Genomic DNA, 21013 nt, shown 5'->3' on the forward strand with positions numbered 1-21013 from the left:
CTGGGTCAGGTTTGGTTTTGGAATTGGATTGCATTGTTATGGTATTGTTGTGTATTGGTTTGTTGGATTGATTAAAAAAAATAATAATAATAAATAAATAAATAAAATTTAAAATGAGAATCGATTCTGAATCGCACAACGTGAGAATCGTGATTCGTATTCAAATCGATTTTTTCCCACACCCCTACCCGTAACATACAGTTTAGTAAACAAGCCCATGTAATCTGTATCTGTATTCCCGGCCCCGAACATCTGGCATTGAAGCTCATCTTAGGAAACTGACTCGCAGCAGGCCTGGTAAACACGTATGACAGGATAATCAATGACACTAGGATGAGAGTCAGAGATTACAAAGAGGAACATAGCTAGGACTTGTAATCTCGCCAAAAAGATGGCTTGGTATCAAGTACTTGTCTCTGGCCCCCTGCCTGCGAGAGGCACTGATGAGAGATGTAACGATTAGTCTCGCTTAACAGGTGGCTGGCTAGTTTGTATAGAGAACAGGTACTAACGTTTATTGATTATTGGGCCTCTTTCTGGGGAAAACCGGGCTTGCTGAGGAGGGACGGCCTTCACCCTAACCGGGAAGGCGACATCACTCTTTGTAGGAACATAGATCACTGTTTGAGTCACACTTGGCTAGGCTGGGAGGGTTGGAATCCCCACATCTGTGGCACAGACTTCGGCGACTGCTGTCTGGTGGCCTGCCAATCCCATGCAGGGATTTCGCTGAGCTGAGGGTGTGAGGATGAGGTGTGCTCTGTCTGTGGGCGGAGTCTTGTGCCTAGTTGAGATCAGGGGTGGGTTCTAGTTTTGTTGGGGAGGGAGTGGGCGACCCTCATGTGGGCTTGGCCGGGGGAAGTGAGTGGAATGGCTGGATGGAGTTGTTGTGCCCAGGTTGTCATTGTGGTTGTTGTGGTGTTTGGTGTACTCAGGGAGTGGTTGTTTTAGCCGGGCTGTGTTCTTTTTTTTAAATTGTTTTACTTTATGGTATTCATTTATTTACTTACTTTTGTTTTGTATGACTACTTTGGGTGGCCGCACTATAGTCTTTCTTGGCAGAGGGGTCAGGGTTTGTATCAGTGGCTTGCTGCGGGGGGCAGAGCAGCCTTCTTATTTGGTGTGAGTGCTGTGGCTGGGGTGTATTGGGCAGTGGTTTGGTTGTTTGTGTGGGTTTGGATTGGGGAGTGAAGTGTCTTGGTGGGGGTGGTGTTGATGTCGCTTGTTTGCGTGTTGGCATTTGGGTTGACTGCGATGGCTGGTCTCCTGGTCTTGCCAGCGTGCGGTTGTCGGTCACGGATTTTCAGTCATTTTAATTTGATTGAGGGTGCTGGTTGTCGGAGGTTTTGCAGTCGTTTTTTCTGTTTGTTCCGCGAGTGGACGTGTGCTTGACAGTGCAGTGGAGGAGACAATGTAGAAGTCTACCACCAAGGTAAATGTTGTACATAATTACTTCCCTAAAATACTGCACTTGTTTGTACTACGTTGTTTTTATACACTTGTTATCTAAAAGTGTTTCTTTTTAAAAAGCATGTTACATGTGGAGACCTCAAACTGTATATGACTATATTTGTTTGCAACAATTAAGCTGTTATTTTTGGACTGTTTTTTAATCATATTGTCATCGGCACAAATGATCCAAATGCTACCAAAAAAAGACTTTTATTGTTCAAAGAAGTACATAATGAAATATGACAGTAGAAATTTTTACCCTCATAATTTCCTGGCTGCCTACATGGACGTGTGTGTGTGCAGCGAAGAAGAAGGTGAGGAAGTGGCTTCAATCACAGAGGACGAAGAAGAAGTGGAGACGATGGCTGAGGGCACGGCGGACACGCTGACGGCTGATGATGACGTGGCTGCTGCAGACGATGTGTCGGTCTTGCTGCTATGCGTGATGAAGCGAAGACGAAGCGTCATGGCCGGGCGAAGAGTCATGATGATTTTCTCCACCTGCACAGAAAGATGGAAGAATGAGCAGAAGACCTTCGCCAAGGCTAACCTGTCTTCTCTTAGCTGGATGACCACTTCCTGGTGTGCGTAAGATGGTGTTAAATGCTAAAAGTGCACACTGGCAAAAGTCAATCGACATAGTTTTATACGTACATTTATCCAAATTTGCACCACATCCAGGGCTGCCTTAACATCAGGGGGCCCCCCAAAACTGCAACAACCCCTGGCCAACATCAACATCCCCCAAACGGAAAATGTATTTTAAATTGGAGACCCAGATGTTTGGGCAATTTAGAGGCTCCAGTTAACCTAAAATTAACTAAAAAAAAATGTTGTCAATATTTCTTTTAAACATATGAATTATTTTATAAATAATATTTTAATACTTTTTTTAATTATTTATTTTTTTGGGTTCAATAGTTTAGTTCTCATTATTGAACTCATTTACCAATTTAAAGAAATTCAAATTATTCAATTGAATGATTTACTTTTCATTTTATGATTTGTAAATATTTTTTAAAACATTTATTATTCAACATCCGCTTGGGGACGTTTACTGTTGGCTCCACTGTGGACGGACTCTCTCTGCTGTGTTGGATCCACTTTGGACTGGACTCTCATGGTTGTGTTGGATCCACTATGGATTGAACTTTCACAGTATCATGTTAGACCCATCGACATCCATTGCTTTCGGTTCCCCTAGAGGGGGCGGTGGGGTTGCCCACATATGCGGTCCTCTCCAAGGTTTCTCATAGTCATCATTGTCACCGACGTCCCACTGGGTGTGAGTTTTCCTTGCCCTTATGTGGGCTCTACCGAGGATGTCGTTGTGGTTTGTGCTGCCTTTAGAGACACTTGTGATTTAGGACTATATAAATAATCATTGATTGATTGATTATTTAATAATTATTCCACTTATTTGATATCTTAAAAATATTTTATATACTTTATTTGATCATTTCAAACTTATTTATTGGATAACCTCTCAACTTAATTTACTTTTTTATTTTGAAATATATATTTTTAGATATTTACTTCTGTAATATTTTAACTAATTCATTAACTTATCTGATCATTAAAAAGAAAATGTACTTTTTATAATTTCTAACTTATTTATTTGATCAGTAAAAAACAACAACTCTATTTATGATTTTTTAAACATTTTCCCACTTATTTATTTAGTTATTTTTTTATGATTTGTTAATATGGGCCTTTTTTTTTTACTTATTTAATAATTTAAAATAATCGATTTACTCATTTAATCATATGATTAAAACTTATTTCATGTTTTTTTTACTTTTAAATGTGGACTGCAACGTTAATATTATTAGGCTTAAGAAACATCCATCCTTTTTATTACCAGGAACAGTAAACAACATCAACTTGGATTATTGCTTAATGTGTGACTACTGCTACTGTACCTGCTCCTTGACACTGTCTCCAGTGTACATGTACTTAATGTGGTACAAGAAGTCACAGATGGGGTCCATGTAGTTGAGATGGTGACAGTGCTGGTCGACCACCTGGAGCATCTCGTAGAATGCTACACCAATCTGAAAAACAACAAACAGAAATGATAAAAATATCGGCTGTGTTGTTCAAAACATTTGCTCATAAACAAACTATGTCTATGTCTACGAATGTTCGCAATGATCCAGCTCATTGTAATCTCAGGGCAATCAATCGATCGCAACTGGAATGTTTGGTTTGTCTGAGAGGATATTTCGCCTCTCATCTTTGTCGGCTTCTTCACTTTGTGCTTATAGACTTAGATTGGTCAATACCTTGGTAGGCTTCATCTATGCTTCAACTAACTATGACTAAGTTTACCTCCAACATGCATCGCGTTCTCTCCTGCTGGAAGCGCTGCAAGAAGGGTCCCACCAGGTGGTAAACGTACAGCAACTGGAACTCATTCTGGACCACCGGCTTCAGCGTCTCTGAAAGGAATCTACACACAGAATATGAAAAGATGTCCCTCAAAAAGCAAAGCAGTGCAATGTGTTCTCGTCTGACTTTGGAATGAGGGACAGCTGCCCGATGGACGAGTGATGCCAGACTGCGTGTGCCAGCGCCAACACGTAGCTGCAGCTCATCTCGCTGTAGCTCTGGTGGCACGCCGTGAAGTCCAGCACAGAAAAAGGGTCGCGCGCCCAACCCGTCAGCGATGTTAGTGCCGGCGAGCCTAACACTGACACGATGCAATCATGCAGAACGATCCAATAAGGTTCCTGACAGAAAAAGACAACCTGCAGTAGCACAATTGTTTTCTTGCTTTCCTTTTCTGCTTTCTTACGGGCAGCGCTGTGATGACGAGGCCGATGGCATTCATCCAGGCGGTGATACTCTCGCGAGGAACGAGAGGTTGACTGCAACAAAGCAAGAAATAAATTCAGAAATAAATAATGTGCAACGGTCTTCACTTCTCACCTCTTTAAGACTACGTTGAGGAGAGCGTTGCCCACGTCTTCGCCCGGCACAGCGAGCGCCATCAGCTCCACGCAGGTGACATGCAGGGCGTGCGCCGCTGGGTTGGGGAACTCGTTGAACCTCCAGTCGCAGTTGGGGAATGGGCCGGGCATCTTCCCAGCCATGGGTGAAGGCAGCGTTACGGAATAACAACAACAAACAATGAAAAACATGACTTAAAGGTAACTTAAAGGATATTATCCACCAGGCGGCCAATCAGCTTGCAGTAGTAGGTGTCATCAGGCGTCCAAACATTGTCGTCTCTTTGGTTCATGCCGAACTTCAGGTATGTTTCGCTGAGGCACCAACCCGGGGTCCGATTGTCCTGTCCAGAGAAGACAACTATGTTTACCTCAGCCAGGCCATGTTTGGGTCCTACTAGTAAACAAACAGACTATCTTTGAATCTCAGTAAAACTAAAATAATGCTATTTGGTAACAGTAGAAAAGAGCATCATACACAAATACAAATAGACAGAGTAGATATAAGGGTAAAAAACACCAGATTTTTGGGAGTATTAATAGATGATAAAATGAACTGGAAATCTCATATACAAAATATACAACACAAGGTGGCAAAAACATTTCAATAATGAACAAAGAAAAATACGTCCTGGGCCAAAAAACACTTCACATTCTCTACTGCTCGCGAGTGTTACCATATCGGAGTTATTGTGCAGAAATATGGGGAAACAACTACAAATGTGTGCTTCATTCGTTAACCGTGTTACAAAAAAGATCAATTAGACGGATACATAATGTTGGATATAGAGAACATACAAACCTTTTATTTATTGAGTGAAAAATATTGAAGTTCGATGATTTGGTAAAATTGCAAACAGTTAAAATTATGTACAAAGCAAACGATAACCTGCTACAAAAGAATGCTGAAGGTTTTCACAGCGCATCACTCTTTCCATAATTTGTTATGTTAAAGCCTTATTCCAAAATCGAATACATTCATTTTGTCCTCAAAATACTACACACAATACCCCATAGTAACAATGTGAAAATTATTTTTTAGGGGGATTTTTTCAACTCCTCTCTGAGCTGCCACCTTATCGTGGTAGAGGAGTTTGCGTGTCCCAATGATCCTAGGAGCTATGTTATCCGGGGGCTTTATGCCCCCTGGTAGGGTCTCCCAAGGCAAACAGGCTCTAGGTGAGGGATCAGACAAAGAGCAGCTCGAAGACCTTTATGAAGAAGAAAAAGCATGGACCCAGATTTCCCTCGCCCTCACGCGGGTCACCGGGGCCCCCCTCTGGAGCCAGGCCTGGAGGTGGGGCACGATGGCGAGCGCCTGGTGGCCGGGCCTGTTCCCATGGGGCCCGGCCGGGCACAGCCCGAAGAGGCAACGTGGGTCACCCCTCCAATGGGCTCACCACCCATAGCAGGGGCCATAGAGGTCGGGTGCAATGTGAGCTGGGCGGCAGCCGAAGGCAGGGCACTTGGCGGTCCGATCCTCGGCTACAGAAGCTAGCTCTTGGGACGTGGAACGTCACCTCACTGGGGGGGAAAGAGCCTGAGCTAGTGCACAAAGTCGAGAAATTCCGGCTGGATGTAGTCGGACTCACTTCGACGCACAGCAAGGGCTCTGGAACCACTTCTCTCGAGAGGGATTGGACCCTCTTCCACTCTGGCGTTGCCGGCAGTGAGAGGCGACGAGCTGGGGGGGAAATTCTTGTTTCCCCCCGGCTCAAAACCTGCACATTGGAGTTCAACCCGGTGGACGAAAGGGTAGCCTCCCTCCGCCTTCGGGTGGGGGGACGGGTCCTCACTGTTGTTTGTGCTTACGCACCAAACAGCAGTTAAGAGTACCCACCTTTTTGGGAACACTCGAGGGAGTACTGGAAAGTGCTCCCCCGGGTGATTCCCTTGTCCTACTGGGAGACTTCAACGCTCACGTTGGCAACGACAGTGAAACCTGGAGAGGCGTGATTGGGAAGAATGGCCGCCCGGATCTGAACCCGAGTGGTGTTTTGTTATTGGACTTTTGTGCTCGTCACAGTTTGTCCATAACAAACACCATGTTCAAACATAAGGGTGTCCATATGTGCACTTGGCACCAGGACACCCTAGGCCGCAGTTCCATGATCGACTTTGTAGTTGTGTCATCGGATTTGGGGCCTTATGTTTTGGACACTCGGGTGAAGAGAGGGGCGGAGCTTTCTAACGATCACCACCTGGTGGTGAGTTGGCTGCGATGGTGGGGGAGGATGCCGGACAGACCTGGGAGGCCCAAACGTATTGTGAGGGTCTGCTGGGAACGTCTGGCAGTCTCCTGTTAGAGAAAGTTTCAATTCCCACCTCCGGAAGAACTTTGAACATGTCACGAGGGAGGTGCTGGACATTGAGTCCGAGTGGACCGTGTTCCGCACCTCTATTGTCGAGGCGGCTGATCGGAGCTGTGGCCGCAAGGTAGTCGGGGCGGAAATCCTAAAACCCCTTGGTGGACACCAGCGGTTAGGGATGCCGTCAAGCTGAAGAAGGAGTCCTATCGGGTCCTTTTGGCTCATAGGACTCCGGAGGCAGTGGACAGGTACCGACAGGCCAAGCGGTGTGCAGCTTCAGCGGTCGCGGAGGCAAAAACTCGGACATGGGAGGAGTTCGGGGAAGCCATGGAAAACGACTTCCGGACGGCTTCGAAGCGATTCTGGACCACCGCCCGCCGCCTCAGGAAGGGTAAGCAGTGCACTATCAACACCGTGTATGGTGCGGATGGTGTTCTGCTGACCTCAACTGCGGATGTTGTGGATAGGTGGAAGGAATACTTCAAAGACCTCCTCAATCCCACCAACAAGTCTTCCTATGAGGAAGCAGTGCCTGGGGAATCTGTGGTGGACTCTCCTAATTCTGGGGCTGAGGTCGCTGAGGTAGTTAAAAAGCTCCTCGGTGGCAACGCCCCAGGGGTGGACGTGGATCCGCCCGGAGTTCCTTAAGGCTCTGGATGCTGTGGGGCTGTCTTGGATGACAAGACTTTGCAGCATCGCGTGGACATCGGGGGCGGTACCTCTGGATTGGCAGACCGGGGTGGTGGTTCCTCTCTTTAAGAAGGGGGACCGGAGGGTGTGTTCCAACTATCGTGGGATCACACTCCTCAGCCTTCCCGGTAAGGTTTATTGAGGTGTACTGGAGAGGAGACTACGCCGGATAGTCGAATTTTGGATTCAGGAGGAACAGTGTGGTTTTCGTCCTGGTCGCGGAACTGTGGACCAGCTCTATACTCTCGGCAGGGTTCTTGAGGGTGCATGGGAGTTTGCCCAACCAGTCTACATGTGCTTTCTGGACTTGGAGAAGGCATTCGACCGTGTCCCTCGGGAAGTCATGTGGAGAGTGCTCAGAGAGTATGGGGTATCGGACTGTCTTATTGTGGGGGTCCGCTCCCTGTACGATCAGTGCCAGAGCTTGGTCCGCATTGCCGGCAGTAAGTCGAACACATTTCCAGTGAGGGTTGGACTCCGCCAAGGCTGTCCTTTGTCACCGATTCTGTTCATATCTTTTATGGACAGAATTTTTTAGGCGAAGTCAAGGCGTTGAGGGGTTCCGGTTTGGTAACCGCAGGATTAGGTCTCTGCTTTTTGCAGATGATGTGGTCTTGATGGCTTCATCTGACCGGGATCTTCAGCTCTCGCTGGATCGGTTCGCAGCCGAGTGTGAAGCGACCGGAATGAGAATCAGCACCTCCAAGTCCGAGTCCATGGTTCTCGCCCGGAAAAGGGTGGAATGCCATCTCCGGGTTGGGGAGGAGACCCTGCCCCAAATGGAGGAGTTCAAGTACCTAGGAGTCTTGTTCACGAGTGAGGGAAGAGTGGAAGAGGTTGTACCGATCCGTTGTGGTGAAGAAGGAGCTGAGCCGGAAGGCAAAGCTCACAATTTACCGGTTGATCTACGTTCCCATCCTCACCAATGGTCATGAACTTTGGGTCATGACCGAAAGGATAAGATCACGGGTACAAGCGGCCGAAATGAGTTTCCTCCACCGTGTGGCGGGGCTCTCCCTTAGAGATAGGGTGAGAAGCTCTGCCATCCGGGAGGAACTCAAAGTAAAGCCGCTGCTCCTTCACATCGAGAGGAGCCAGATGAGGTGGTTCGGGCATCTGGTCAGGACGCCACCCGAACGCCTCCCTAGGGAGGTGTTTAGGGCACGTCCAACCGGTAGGAGGCCACGTTGGGAAGACTATGTCTCCCTGCTGGCCTGGGAACGCCTCGGGATCCCCCGGGAAGAGCTAGACGAAGTGGCTGGGGAGAGGGAAGTCTGGGTTTCCCTACTTAGGCTGTTGCCCCCGGATAAGCGGAAGAAGATGGATGGATTCTTTCAAATGTATTAATGTACATAAGTATTCACAGCCTTTGCCATGAAACCCTAAAGTATATACGACTCTGGGATGACCGTCTGAGCACGGCAGCACAGTTAGCAGAAAGGAGCACTGGTTATTATTACTAACTTACTCTCTACTTATAACAATTTTTTATTCCTAAATACTGGTATCAGATGTGTATATATGGTATATGCTGATGTGTTTCTGTTGTGGTTGTAATTAAATAAAAAATATCTACCAATTCCGATCAAAGAAGGTCGATATCGATATTTGTCAAAATGCAAAATATTGTCTCCAATAATCGGCCCAGCTGATAATTGGCAGATTCTTACTGTATACACGGCTGACCAATACCTTTTTGCTTTTATTTGACATATTTCAATGGCTATACAGTTCAAAAATACTATCAATATCAAATGACATAATTTTTTATCACTTTGTAGTGCACTGCAAGTCTTTTATCAAAAACTGCGTCTTGAAATAAGCACACGAAGCTGAGGTATTAAAAAATGCTTTGTGTGTCTTTGAAATGTACACAGCTGCCACCATCAGGCCCAGTGTTGGCACAGAATTCACATTCAATGTTTTTGATGATTTTTAGGTTCAACTGTGTTGGTGGAGGTCTGTCAGTATGTCACTCTCAGTTGTAAAACTTTATTCTATAAAGTCAACATTTGAAGTTAAGCTACACAGCAGGTGGCACTAATTCTCTGATATATATAATAATAATACATTTAAAAAAATTGTGTATGTACTAAATAAACTGACATCTTCTCATCACAATTGACAAGGTGTATATAGCTGAAGATTTGCGCCAAAGTGAAGTAGAGCATGCGATCAAACAACAATAACACAAAAATAAACAAAAAAATGGCGCTTCCTACCTTGAGCGACAACATGATGGCGTGCACAAGCTTCCTCTTCAGGCTAGTTCTGTCTCTCAGGTGTCGCTCATAGTAGTGCAGGGTGTTGTACAAGTAGGTCACAGGACGGTCTGCGGTTATTAACACAGCAGGATGTGAGATTGGGGACACTTTTAACTAAGCTAATATGCTATCGTTACTCACCATGGAACTTGTACAGGCCGCCCAGGTGATCCAGCAGGGTCTCCAGCGACTTGGAGACAGGGATGAGCTCCAGGAAGCGGTGGATGACGATGTCAAAAACTGGCAGGAAGCGCAGGCACACGTTGCCGAAGTAGATGGGCATGTACTGATGCTGCACTTGCATAGGAGGGTTGAGCTGTTCCGCTACGCCTTCAAAGTATAACTTCTCAGGGTATTTCTGCGTCAGGACAAAAAATTCATTATTAGAGGTGTCTCGATCCGACATTCACATCGAATATCGACATCAGATCCTAAACTCTACGATGTAATGTCTGATACAAGCAGTCCTGCAGCTTATATCAGATTCCAAAATTAAGCAATCCTGCAGTGTGTTCACTTGTGCAAAGCTGGAGAGCAACCAAACTCCAAAAATGAAAATTGCGCGCTACCGCCCCCTAGGAAGAAAAAAAAAAACAGACTGCTTGTAACTTCCGTTAGCAATGTCGTAGAGACATGAAACAAAAACCTCTATGTGAGTCTAACCTAGACCTACATTTCCTAATGTACATCTTTAAGCAAAAATCAACAGGAAGTTGTCAAAAACCCCTTCAAAACTAAATTTTTGCAAAAAATGCTATTTTTGCCTCTTTGAGCTGTAATTTGACCCCCTTAAAATGCTTCAAAACTCACAAAACTTGGCACACACATCAGGACTGGCCAACATTGCGATCTAATGAAAAAAAACAAACCCCAAAACTCAAAATTGCCCCCTAGCGCAATTTTTGAATAAAACACAGAAAAAACTGCTCCTAGGAAGAAAACACAGACAAAACTGCTTGTAACTACCGGTAGGAATGCTGGAAAGACATGAAACAAAAACCTCTATGAAGGTCTCACTTAGACCTACATCTTACTAATTGACATCCTTCAGCAAAAATCAACAGGAAGTTAAAAATGACCCCTTCAAAATAAAAGTTTTGTAAAAACCAGTCACCTTTTTTCAAACACTATCTCCTCTGAGCGCGTTTGTCGTGTCGGCTTCAAACTCGCACAGGAGAGAGATTGAACCCTTCTGATTAAAAGTTATTGACAGAGTTTTTATTACTGCTCCGGTTTTGATTTTACGCGCCTTTAAAGAACACCTGCGCAAATTTTCCTAAAAAATTTCATTTTTGCCTCTTTGATCTGTAATTTGACCCCTTTAAAATGCTTGAAAACTCACCAAACTTGGCACACACATCAGGAGTGGCATAAATTGCAATCTAATAAAAAAAAAAAAACCCCAAAACTCAAAATTGTGCTCTAGCGCTCCTAGGAATACAACACAGACAAACTGCTCCTAGGAAGAAAACACAGACAAAACTGCTTGTAACTTCCGGTAAAATGTCAGAGAGACATGAAACAAAAACCTCTATGTAGTTCTCACCTACACCTACATTTTGATAATTGACATCCTTCAGCAAAAATCAACAGGAAGTTTGATATTCCCACTTCAATACAACAACTGCATTCCTTTCACAATGCATTAGAGTCTCAAAATAGTGGCACCAAGGTGTCCTTATAAAATGGCCAAGCCACTTTACAACTGTTATTACTATGAGACTGATGTATAACACATGTGTATACAACTTTTTCTCTGTGTAATAATCCATCCATCCATCTTCTACCGCTTAGCCGGCCTTGGGTCGCGGGGGCAGCAGCCTAAGCGGACCCGACCAACGCTGCTTGCTGTCCTCCAATAAGCACACAAGGTTGGTCTTTTCTTGTTTTTTAGTCACGTCATTTACAAAAAGTAAACATGGTAGGCTATAGGCTGCTACGAGCTAGCAACTACACAACAGCTAAGCGCATAATAGCACACAAGCTAAACGTACGTAATTAGGGTCCTTAATTGAGCAATATTGCTGTCTAAAACAGAACAATTTTCAATATTAATTTTCAGTACCAAATAATCATTGTTGCACATTACTTACACATACAAATCTGTATAACATATTTCACTTGATCAAATCTTTTCTAACATTTCACACTACAAAATAAAATATACCACTGCACTTATACTTGCAGACAGCATAATTCCGTTCAAGACAGTTAATAGTAAATAACTTAATTATTCACCAACCAATGTTCTCTGTTTGACTAATTTCACTAGATCAAATATTCCACACTACAAAATAATAAAAGTATACATGAGTCCTGCTGATATTGTATCAGCCAATACTTCAGGCGTGTCAAATACGTATTTGTATCAAAAGTGAAAATGTTGCAAAGGGACATCCCTAGTTATTATCAATGCCACTAACAAGCTAACATTCAATACCTTGTGGTAGCTCATATGCTTGTTGTGCCAGTCACTCTGCAGCCAGTGCTCGGGTGAGTTTTCCTTCACAAAATCGTTGACTCTGTTGCGGAAGTCGTCGGACTTGAGCAGTAGCAGCTGGATGATGAAGTAGCACACCTGAGCCTCATTACGTTCATGGCTACGCATCGCCTGGACATTACGGCAGAGGGGCGGGGCGTGAGTACAGGGACAGACACGAGCGTTTGTTTCCCTTTTGAAGCAGCACGGCTCACCAGACACAAGATGACTCTGTCCAAAGTGACGATGTTGTACTTCCACACCATATCGTTGAGGATTTCAATGCACTTATTGAGTTGGGGCCCACCTGGCGACGTGGAAAACTCGTAGACTAAGAAGTCCGCAAACGTGCGCATGTGGGCCACCAGCGCACGCGCCCCGATACGCTCCAAGACGCTGATGGAAAGAAAAGTAACACGATGCATTAGTCCATTTTCTACCGCTTATCCTGATGTCCGTCAAAATTACCAGTTTAAAAAAAAGAAAAATTAATATATACAGTAAATAGGCTGGGTACATTTTTTTATAATTAAAATGTTCTAACTAAAGTATGAAAATAATAAGAAAAGCATAGTGTATAGATGACCACAAGGTATCCGACCTGAGATCTACAAATGTAAATGGAACAACAAAACCATTACTGTTTTTATATTGGAAAATGACTAAATTTGAAAAGTTCCAAATATTACAAAAACACAATAATATCAATAAAAAAATATATAAAGTAGGGTGGTATTACATTTCATTTGTTTGGAAAATTTTGATTAAATTTGTTATAATTAACAAGATTCTAATCTTGATGATAGCTATGATCCTGTTTGTACCTTAAGTGTTTTATTAGGGGTGCATGATGAATATCAGACAGAAGATTATTGTGCCAATATGAAAAATGATGACGTCATACCGACAAATCTACACGTGTACCAACTGTGCTTCTATTTGGTTTGAGGTCATCGTTTTTACACTTTAGTTGTGTCACAAGTCATGATATTTTTCTACTTATTCCATTTCCTATTTTTGTGTATGTGCTTGTCTGCTTTTCTACTGACTTGAAGCCAATCTGGTTGATGTGGTCCGTCTCCAGCAGCATCTTCCACAGCAGACACAGGAAGAATGGCGGCGAGCCTTGCATGGAGAAGTGCGTGATGATGTCCTCCTCGTTGGTCATGGACTTCCACTTTCTGTATTCCTCCTCCACGTTCTTCTTCAGGTTGAAGCGCGGCTCCTGGGGGACGTTGTTCTGTTTGAAGAAGGCCTGAAAGAGAAATAGAGGGTACATTTTAACACGAGAAGTCTGGAAACTTGATTATCTAATAGGAGTGAACGAGCACCTGCAGTGGCGCGGGGAAGCAAGAGAGCGTATGTGCAGCCCAGTTATGAGGGGTAAAGTTCATGATGGTCTGCAAGATGTCTTTGCACCATGTACCATGGATGGAGTCAGAGCCTGTGAAAAAATCTGATGCACAAGAATATGAAGGTCCAGGTCCAGGATACAATAGAGAGTGGAGAGCTAAAGTGGGCCATACCAGTCACATGGGTGGCTCTGGCCAGAGTGAGGATGAGTGCTCGATTCAGCTCTTCCGACTCAACCGACAGTACTGTCTTTGGGTCGTTGTGGAAGCGGGTAAACTGCGGCTGCACCTCTGAGCTGCCCAGAGCTGTGATCAAGCGCAATGCGGTGCTCTCCACGCTGAGCGAGAAAGAACATCAAATAGATAGAATACACAACGCTGACTGGTCGGTCATAACCGCCATTCTTACCATAAATGCAGCTGGTTCTGGTTCGTCTGCGGCACAGCAGCCAAACTGTGCAGGTGACTGAGCAACTGAACCCGGTAGTGCGGCTGAATGTGGTGCATCCTGTAGCTGAACATCTCCAGCAAGGTGTGGAGGATTCCCCATGCGTGGGACTTGAAAACGTTGGGCAACAGCTGGCCTGAACACACGGAGGAGGTCACAGTGTTAACTTGGTGTGACCAAATTTGATATTGACATTGGTCCAATATTGGAAAAAAACAAGTACAGGATTATATGGGCTTGCACATATCATAAATGTGATATAATCTCCGATACACAGGGGTTCTGCAGTGTGTTTACTTGTGTAAAGCTGGGACTGTCAGTTAAAGTTGAACAAGGTTGATCTTTTCTTGTGTTTTAGTCAAGTCATTTACAAAACGTAAACATGGTATAGACTACTATGAGCTAGCACACAGCTACACACAATAGCACACAAACTACACATTCAGAAGTGTTCTTAATTGAACAATACTGCAGTTTAAAACAGCACAATTGTCAATATAAACAAGTACTAAATAATTATAGCAGCATATTACTTATACACATAAAGTCTCCAAGACAGAAGCGTAATGAAACGTATGAAGTAACAAACATTTCCGCATCATTCAACTTACTGCGTTATGAGCTTATCTTCATACTTGTACTTTTTGGTGTCACCAAAAAAAACAATTACCACATTACTTAAACTTACAGACAGCATAAATCCATTCCAGACAGTTGTTAATAAAAAGGTTAGTGTGTTTCATACCTACCATTGTTCTCCGTTTGACTAGTTTAATTTGATCAAACATTTTTTAACATTTCATACTACTAAATAATAAAGTATGTATGATTCTTGTTGATCGTATCGGATCAATACCAATAGCAATCAATACTCAAAACTCTAAAGTGAAAATGCTATATCGGGACACCCCTTTGTGCAAGATAGCTATATGAGTAATATACCTCTAAATACTGGTTATCAGCAATTAGAGGTGGGGGAAATAATAGATTTTTAGATGCATCGCATTTCGGACATGGACGATTATAAAATCGATTAGTAAACGTCAATAATCGATTTATTTATTGTAAAAAAAAGTAATGCTGACAGTTATAAAATTTAACTGTCTGGAGCAAGCTACCTCGCCAAGAGATTCGACCAGCTCCTTTATTATAGGGCACTTATGTTCCAGTTTTCACACATTTTTATTAATTTGGTACATGAGGGAACTAATTTAACTGTTTATTATAACAAATGCACTGTTTTTAAAGTTGCAAGTGATAAACGTTTACTTAATGAAACGAAATATAAAAACTGCATCAATATACATACATTAAAGATGCATCAATAATCGATTTTTAACTGAATCGTAGCTCCTGAATCGGAGTCGGAAACGAATCATGAGGTGCCCAAAGATTTTCACCTCTGTTGTCTCTCTCTAGTTTTAGCCGGGGCTTTTTTTTTACCTTAAGCACAAAGTGGACGGGTGATAATTTGAAGCAACCAATAATTGGACAGAGGCTGTTATTTGTTCGTTTAACAATCATTAATAATGATTTGTATAGATGGGATGAAGCCTTTTACCACATACACAAGTATATTTCACAACACAAAAGAAATAGAACCAATGTGTGGAGTAAAACTGCTAAGATAGCATTAATAGCACTGATGAGTAGTAATATAGATAGATGGATAGATACATAGTACTTGATTGATTCCTTCAGGAGAGTTCCCTCAGGAAAATTCAAAAATATATATATTACAGCGCATGCAGAGGTGGATAAAGCTGTTCGATGCTGACAACTCATCACACTTCAAATCCATCCGTAGTTAATAATGCCAAAGTTTTAATTAAAGACAGTGTTGGTTATTTCCTTTGGGAGCGTAGGAGACTTGGTGGGGACTAAAATAAAGTACTGTATTTTTGGCCCATAGGGTGCACCGGATTATAAGGTGCACTGTCGATGAGTGGGTCTATTCAGGTCTATTTTCATACAAACGTCAGAATTAAGGTGTCATATTATGATTTTTTTCTATTTTTAAAACACTTCCTTGTGGTCTACATAACATGTAATTGTGGTTCTTTGAGCAAAATGTTGCATGGATTATATTTTACAGACCATCTTACTGACCGTCTGTTCAGGATGAGCTGTTGTGTGGGCAGTGGTATTTTTGTGACTCCACTTCAACAGCATTTTCTCCTCGTCATCTTTGTTGTACTGGTAGTTTTTAGATCTTTCATAGTTAGAACTGTATGCAACTTTATATTAGACATTTAATAATACAACTTTAACATTTGACAACCAAATAATAAAACAAGGTGACTCTGTAAAAAATCTGGGTATTATCTTCGACCCAACTCTCTCCTTTGAGTCACACATTAAAAGCGTTACTAAAACGGCCTTCTTTCATCTCCGTAATATCGCTAAAATTCGCTCCATTTTGTCCGCTAAAGACGCCGAGATCATTATCCATGCGTTTGTTACGTCTCGTCTCGATTACTGTAACGTATTATTTTCGGGTCTCCCCATGTCTAGCATTAAAAGATTACAGTTGGTACAAAATGCGGCTGCTAGACTTTTGACAAGAACAAGAAAGTTTGATCATATTACGCCTGTACTGGCTCACCTGCACTGGCTTCCTGTGCACTTAAGATGTGACTTTAAGGTCTTACTACTTACGTATAAAATACTACACGGTCTAGCTCCAGCCTATCTTGCCGATTGTATTGTACCGTATGTCCCGGCAAGAAATCTGCGTTCAAAAGACTCCGGCTTATTAGTGATTCCTAGAGCCCAAAAAAAGTCTGCGGGCTATAGAGCGTTTTCCGTTCGGGCTCCAGTACTCTGGAATGCCCTCCCGGTAACAGTTCGAGATGCTACCTCAGTAGAAGCATTTAAGTCTCACCTTAAAACTCATCTGTATACTCTAGCCTTTAAATAGACCTCCTTTATAGACCAGTTGATCTGCCGCTTCTTTCCTTTCTCCTATGTCCCCCCCTCCCTTGTGGAGGGGGTCCGGTCCGATGACCATGGATGAAGTACTGGCTGTCCAGAGTCGAGACCCAGGATGGACCGCTCGTCGGGACCCAGGATGGACCGCTCGCCTGTATCGGTTGGGGACATCTCTACACTGCTGATCCGCTTGAGATGGTTTCCTGTGGACGGGACTCTCGCTGCTGTCTTGGATCCGCTTGAACGGAACTCTCGCGGTTGTGTTGGAGCCACTATGGATTGAACTTTCACAGTATCATGTTAGACCCGCTCGACATCCATTGCTTTCGGTCCCCTAGAGGGGGGGGGGGGGGGGGTTGCCCACATCTGAGGTCCTCTCCAAGGTTTCTCATAGTCAGCATTGTCACTGGCGTCCCACTGGATGTGAATTCTCCCTGCCCACTGGGTGTGAGTTTTCCTTGCCCTTTTGTGGGTTCTTCCGAGGATGTTGTAGTCGTAATGATTTGTGCAGTCCTTTGAGACATTTGTGATTTGGGGCTATATAAATAAACATTGATTGATTGATTGATTGATTCCCGCTTCTGCCATCCTAGTCACTGCCGTTGTGTCCTTGGGCAAGACACTTTACCTACCTGCTCCCAGTGCCACCCACACTGGTTTAAAAATGTAACTTTGATATTGGGTTTCACTATGTAAAGCGCTTTGAGTCACTAGAGAAAAGCGCTATATAAATATAATTCACTTCACTTCACTTCACATGACAACAGCGGAGAATGAATGCCCCACAACAAGAGAGCAGAGAAAAATAAGAGCCTATTGACTACATCACCGGATGACAATGGCGGACCCATGCAAAGCATTTTGGGTAAAACTTTGCCATATATGATGTCAATTGAACAGACGTCATCTTGCTGTCCACACATATCCCTTATGTGTAACTGCCATCTACTGGACACAATACAGCAATTACCAAATAAACTAGCTACGAGGTCGGTAAGCACAACCAGAATTAATGCATACAACAGAAGCACCGGGCAAAAGAAGGATTTTGGATTTTTGAAAAAATGAAAGGATTTTAGGTGCGCCTTATACGGTAGTTATTTTTGAAAATTTACAGTAAATCAGGCTTATTTTGTTGTTTTTGGGGACTCACTGATGAAGCCTTTAATGCCCAAGGACTCAATCTCCATGTAGACCAGCAGTCTGCTGTACGTCTCCAACAGGGCGGGGGCCAGGGCAACGCTGGACTTGGCGTGGGCCAACTTAATGACTCTTGTGGCGATGCTGTGAATCAGACTGGAGAGACAAAAATATGAGCATCTTTCTTTTTTTTTTTTTTTTTTACAAGGAGGCTTGTGTTGTTGGCTACCTCATCTTGGCGTGCACAGTGAGCGAGTCAAGCAAGTTCATGGGCAGCGGCGTGAAAGAGCCCAGCGCCGTGCAGTTGGTACCAGGCAAATTGATCCGCATAGACTGCGTTCCATAGATAGTCTCGACCAGAACACCCATCGGCAGGGGAAAACAGTCCGGGTTGGTGCTGTAGGCGTTGCATAGCAGCGCAATCTTATAGTCGGTCATGCCCAGCGTTTTGTTCCGCAATGACTGCTGCAGGAATCTAAAACAGAAATTAAAATGTGAAAAAGATATACATGTATTTACTGGAATAACATTAAAATTCTTCCTACTCGTGGTGTAGTTTTAGTGAGTGCGGTATGGGAATCTGCAGATTTGAGTTGTCGCTTTGAGCTTTGCGGTTTAGGTGGATCCAGATGCAGGTCATCGCAAAGGCGTGAGTGGACTGCGGCTTGTTGATGTCCGGAACGGGAATGCACTGAAGAAACATAAAAAAAATCCAATGTTATGGCAGAACACTAACCAAGAAAAGCTATCGTGGATGTACCTCTTTTTCAGGATATAGCAGGTCAAAGAGCTTAATGACGGGCAGGAAGTCTGCCAAGGCATTTTTCTGGATGCTTCCCGAAATGAACTGCAGCAGAACCCACATCAGGTGGTCTCTTCCTTTTATCAGACCCCGACCTGCAAGCTGGAGTAACATAGCAAAGTCAAATTGTTGACAGAATCCTGAAAAAAATGCATCTCTTTATATTGTAATTGGAAACATGCCATTCCCGCCACAAGTAAAATAAAAACCAAAAATTACACAACAATATACATAACAATATATATTATATACACGTATACTGTATACTTGGATGGCAACATATGTTGCTCCAAAATCTGCATGTACTTTTCAGCATTAATGGTGCATTCACAGATGTGTAAGTTACCCATTCCTTTGGCACTAATACACCCCCATACCATCACAGAGGCTCACTTTAGTACTTTGCGCCTATAACAGCCTAGATGGTCCTTTTGCTCATTGGTCCGAAGGACACAACAGCCACAGTTTTCAAAAACACTTTAAACTGTGGACTCGTCAGACCACAGAACACTTTTCCACTTTGCATCAGTCCATCTTAGATGAGCTTGGGCCCAGCAAAGCCGGGGATGCGTTTCTGGGTGTTGTTGATAAACGGCTTTCACTTTGCATAGTAGAGTGTTAACTTGCACTTACAGATGTAGCGACCAACTGTAGTTACTGACAGTGTTTTTTCTGAAGTGTTCCTGTTTTTGTTTTAAGTACATAAAGAGCTAGAAAACATACTGTAGCAAAATACCAATTTTGAAATATGCTAAAAAGTGTATCGCTGTCTAAATGTTTTTAATTATTTGTCAGAAAACAGCTAACAATTTCAAAGAGTATTTATAGGGTAAAAGCATCCTCTCACCTTCTGATGCAAGGACAGCACCATGTGAGGGAAGCTGGCAAACTGAAACAGAACAAAGAAGATGAGCTGCGAGGAAAGGTGCTCCCACAGCAGTTGACTGGTCCCGCCCACGTCCGCATCATAGTGCTCCTCTGTCTCGGAACGCTCCATTGCGTACACCACCAGGTCCACCAACTGCTCCTCCAGCACAGGACATCGCTGCTTTTGCTGGCAAAGGACAAAGACAGATAAGATGGACGCGACATTTACACTCATCGGAGTCCATCAAGTGTTTATTTGCTTGAACTCTTTCAACTCTCTGCAAATCTATTCCATTGATATACCAAACTTTAGATATCACGCTATTATTACATCTTATTTTGAAACAGGCAAAGCATAAATAAACACAATGCAAATGAAAAAAGTCTATGTGGACTATGTTTACAACAAATGTGCCCGTAAAACGTATTTTTCTTTTTTATATAGTTCAACAGCACATGTTTCACTCTATATACATGGTCAGAAGTTGAAACACACCTCATTTACTAACATGAGAAAGTGTCTCCAAATCTTTGGCCGGTGCTCGATCATTCTAGAACAAAATGATCAACACCTCCATGAAGTTTGGGTTTATCCATCCATCCATCCTTGTGTGAATGTGAGTGTGAATGTTGTCTGTTTCTCTATGTTTGCCCTGCGATGAGCTGGCGACTAGTCCAGGGTGTACCCTGTCTTCTGAGTGGAGCCGGGATAGGCTCCAGACCCCCCGCAATCCCTAGAGGTACAAGCGGAAGAAAAGAGATGGATGGATGGATAAATATTTAGACAAAACCCTGCGGGCCAGTGGAGGGCAACCTGCAGTCCATGGGCAGCGGACAGTGGAACCCATTTATGTCGACGAGCCTTGGACTGACTGATGGCAATTAAAATCAAAAGTAAAAACGGTTGCTGCTTGTACATTCAATTGTGATTTTTCAACCTAAAGCAGCTGGTTGACATGGTTCTCCTCAATGTCTACTTATTTTTTAGTTTGTGTTTTCATTTGATATTTTATACTCTTATCAACAGAGAGGCTGTACTAATTTGTATGTGTTGACAATAAAGTATGTGTTCCCATTACCCCTAGAAGTGTTCAAAAACTAAATATAGCAATAAAAAACAGGTAATGGAAACACCCATATTGCAAAAAAACTCCCAATTATCGATAAAACAATTTTCCGCTCTAATAGGGTGGTTTTTCAGACGTTTCGATAATGAATTGTGTTGCAAAAGCATGATGGAAACACTTTTTTGCATTTACAGGGCATCCAAACAACGAACCGGTGGGGTGCCGATGCAGGACAACTAGGGCAGACGGGTCGTTTTGGTC

The 21013-nt window shown here is 43.3% G+C and overlaps 1 protein-coding gene across 3 annotated transcripts in view; it reads right to left on the bottom strand.

Annotated features, from left to right (window-relative positions):
• Positions 1-1646: 1646 nt before the first annotated feature.
• med23 (mediator complex subunit 23) overlaps positions 1647-21013 on the bottom strand; it is a 46709-nt gene continuing 27342 nt past the window's right edge. For all 3 annotated transcript variants that reach the window (XM_061901201.1, XM_061901200.1, XM_061901202.1), the window contains 20 exons: positions 19666-19872; positions 18777-18920; positions 18562-18707; positions 18246-18491; positions 18030-18172; positions 13907-14081; positions 13672-13835; positions 13477-13601; positions 13195-13400; positions 12361-12541; positions 12107-12277; positions 9808-10024; positions 9625-9734; positions 4621-4747; positions 4384-4549; positions 4250-4322; positions 3970-4184; positions 3784-3904; positions 3375-3506; positions 1647-1953 (listed from right to left, as the gene is read on the bottom strand). In XM_061901201.1, the coding sequence (XP_061757185.1) occupies positions 1732-1953; positions 3375-3506; positions 3784-3904; positions 3970-4184; positions 4250-4322; positions 4384-4549; positions 4621-4747; positions 9625-9734; positions 9808-10024; positions 12107-12277; positions 12361-12541; positions 13195-13400; positions 13477-13601; positions 13672-13835; positions 13907-14081; positions 18030-18172; positions 18246-18491; positions 18562-18707; positions 18777-18920; positions 19666-19872 (3291 nt within the window). In that variant the 3' untranslated portion in view covers positions 1647-1731. The remainder of the gene's footprint in view (positions 1954-3374; positions 3507-3783; positions 3905-3969; positions 4185-4249; positions 4323-4383; positions 4550-4620; positions 4748-9624; positions 9735-9807; positions 10025-12106; positions 12278-12360; positions 12542-13194; positions 13401-13476; positions 13602-13671; positions 13836-13906; positions 14082-18029; positions 18173-18245; positions 18492-18561; positions 18708-18776; positions 18921-19665; positions 19873-21013) is intronic.

This window comes from Nerophis ophidion, linkage group LG05 (assembly GCF_033978795.1).
Source record: "Nerophis ophidion isolate RoL-2023_Sa linkage group LG05, RoL_Noph_v1.0, whole genome shotgun sequence".
NCBI lineage: Eukaryota > Metazoa > Chordata > Actinopteri > Syngnathiformes > Syngnathidae > Nerophis > Nerophis ophidion.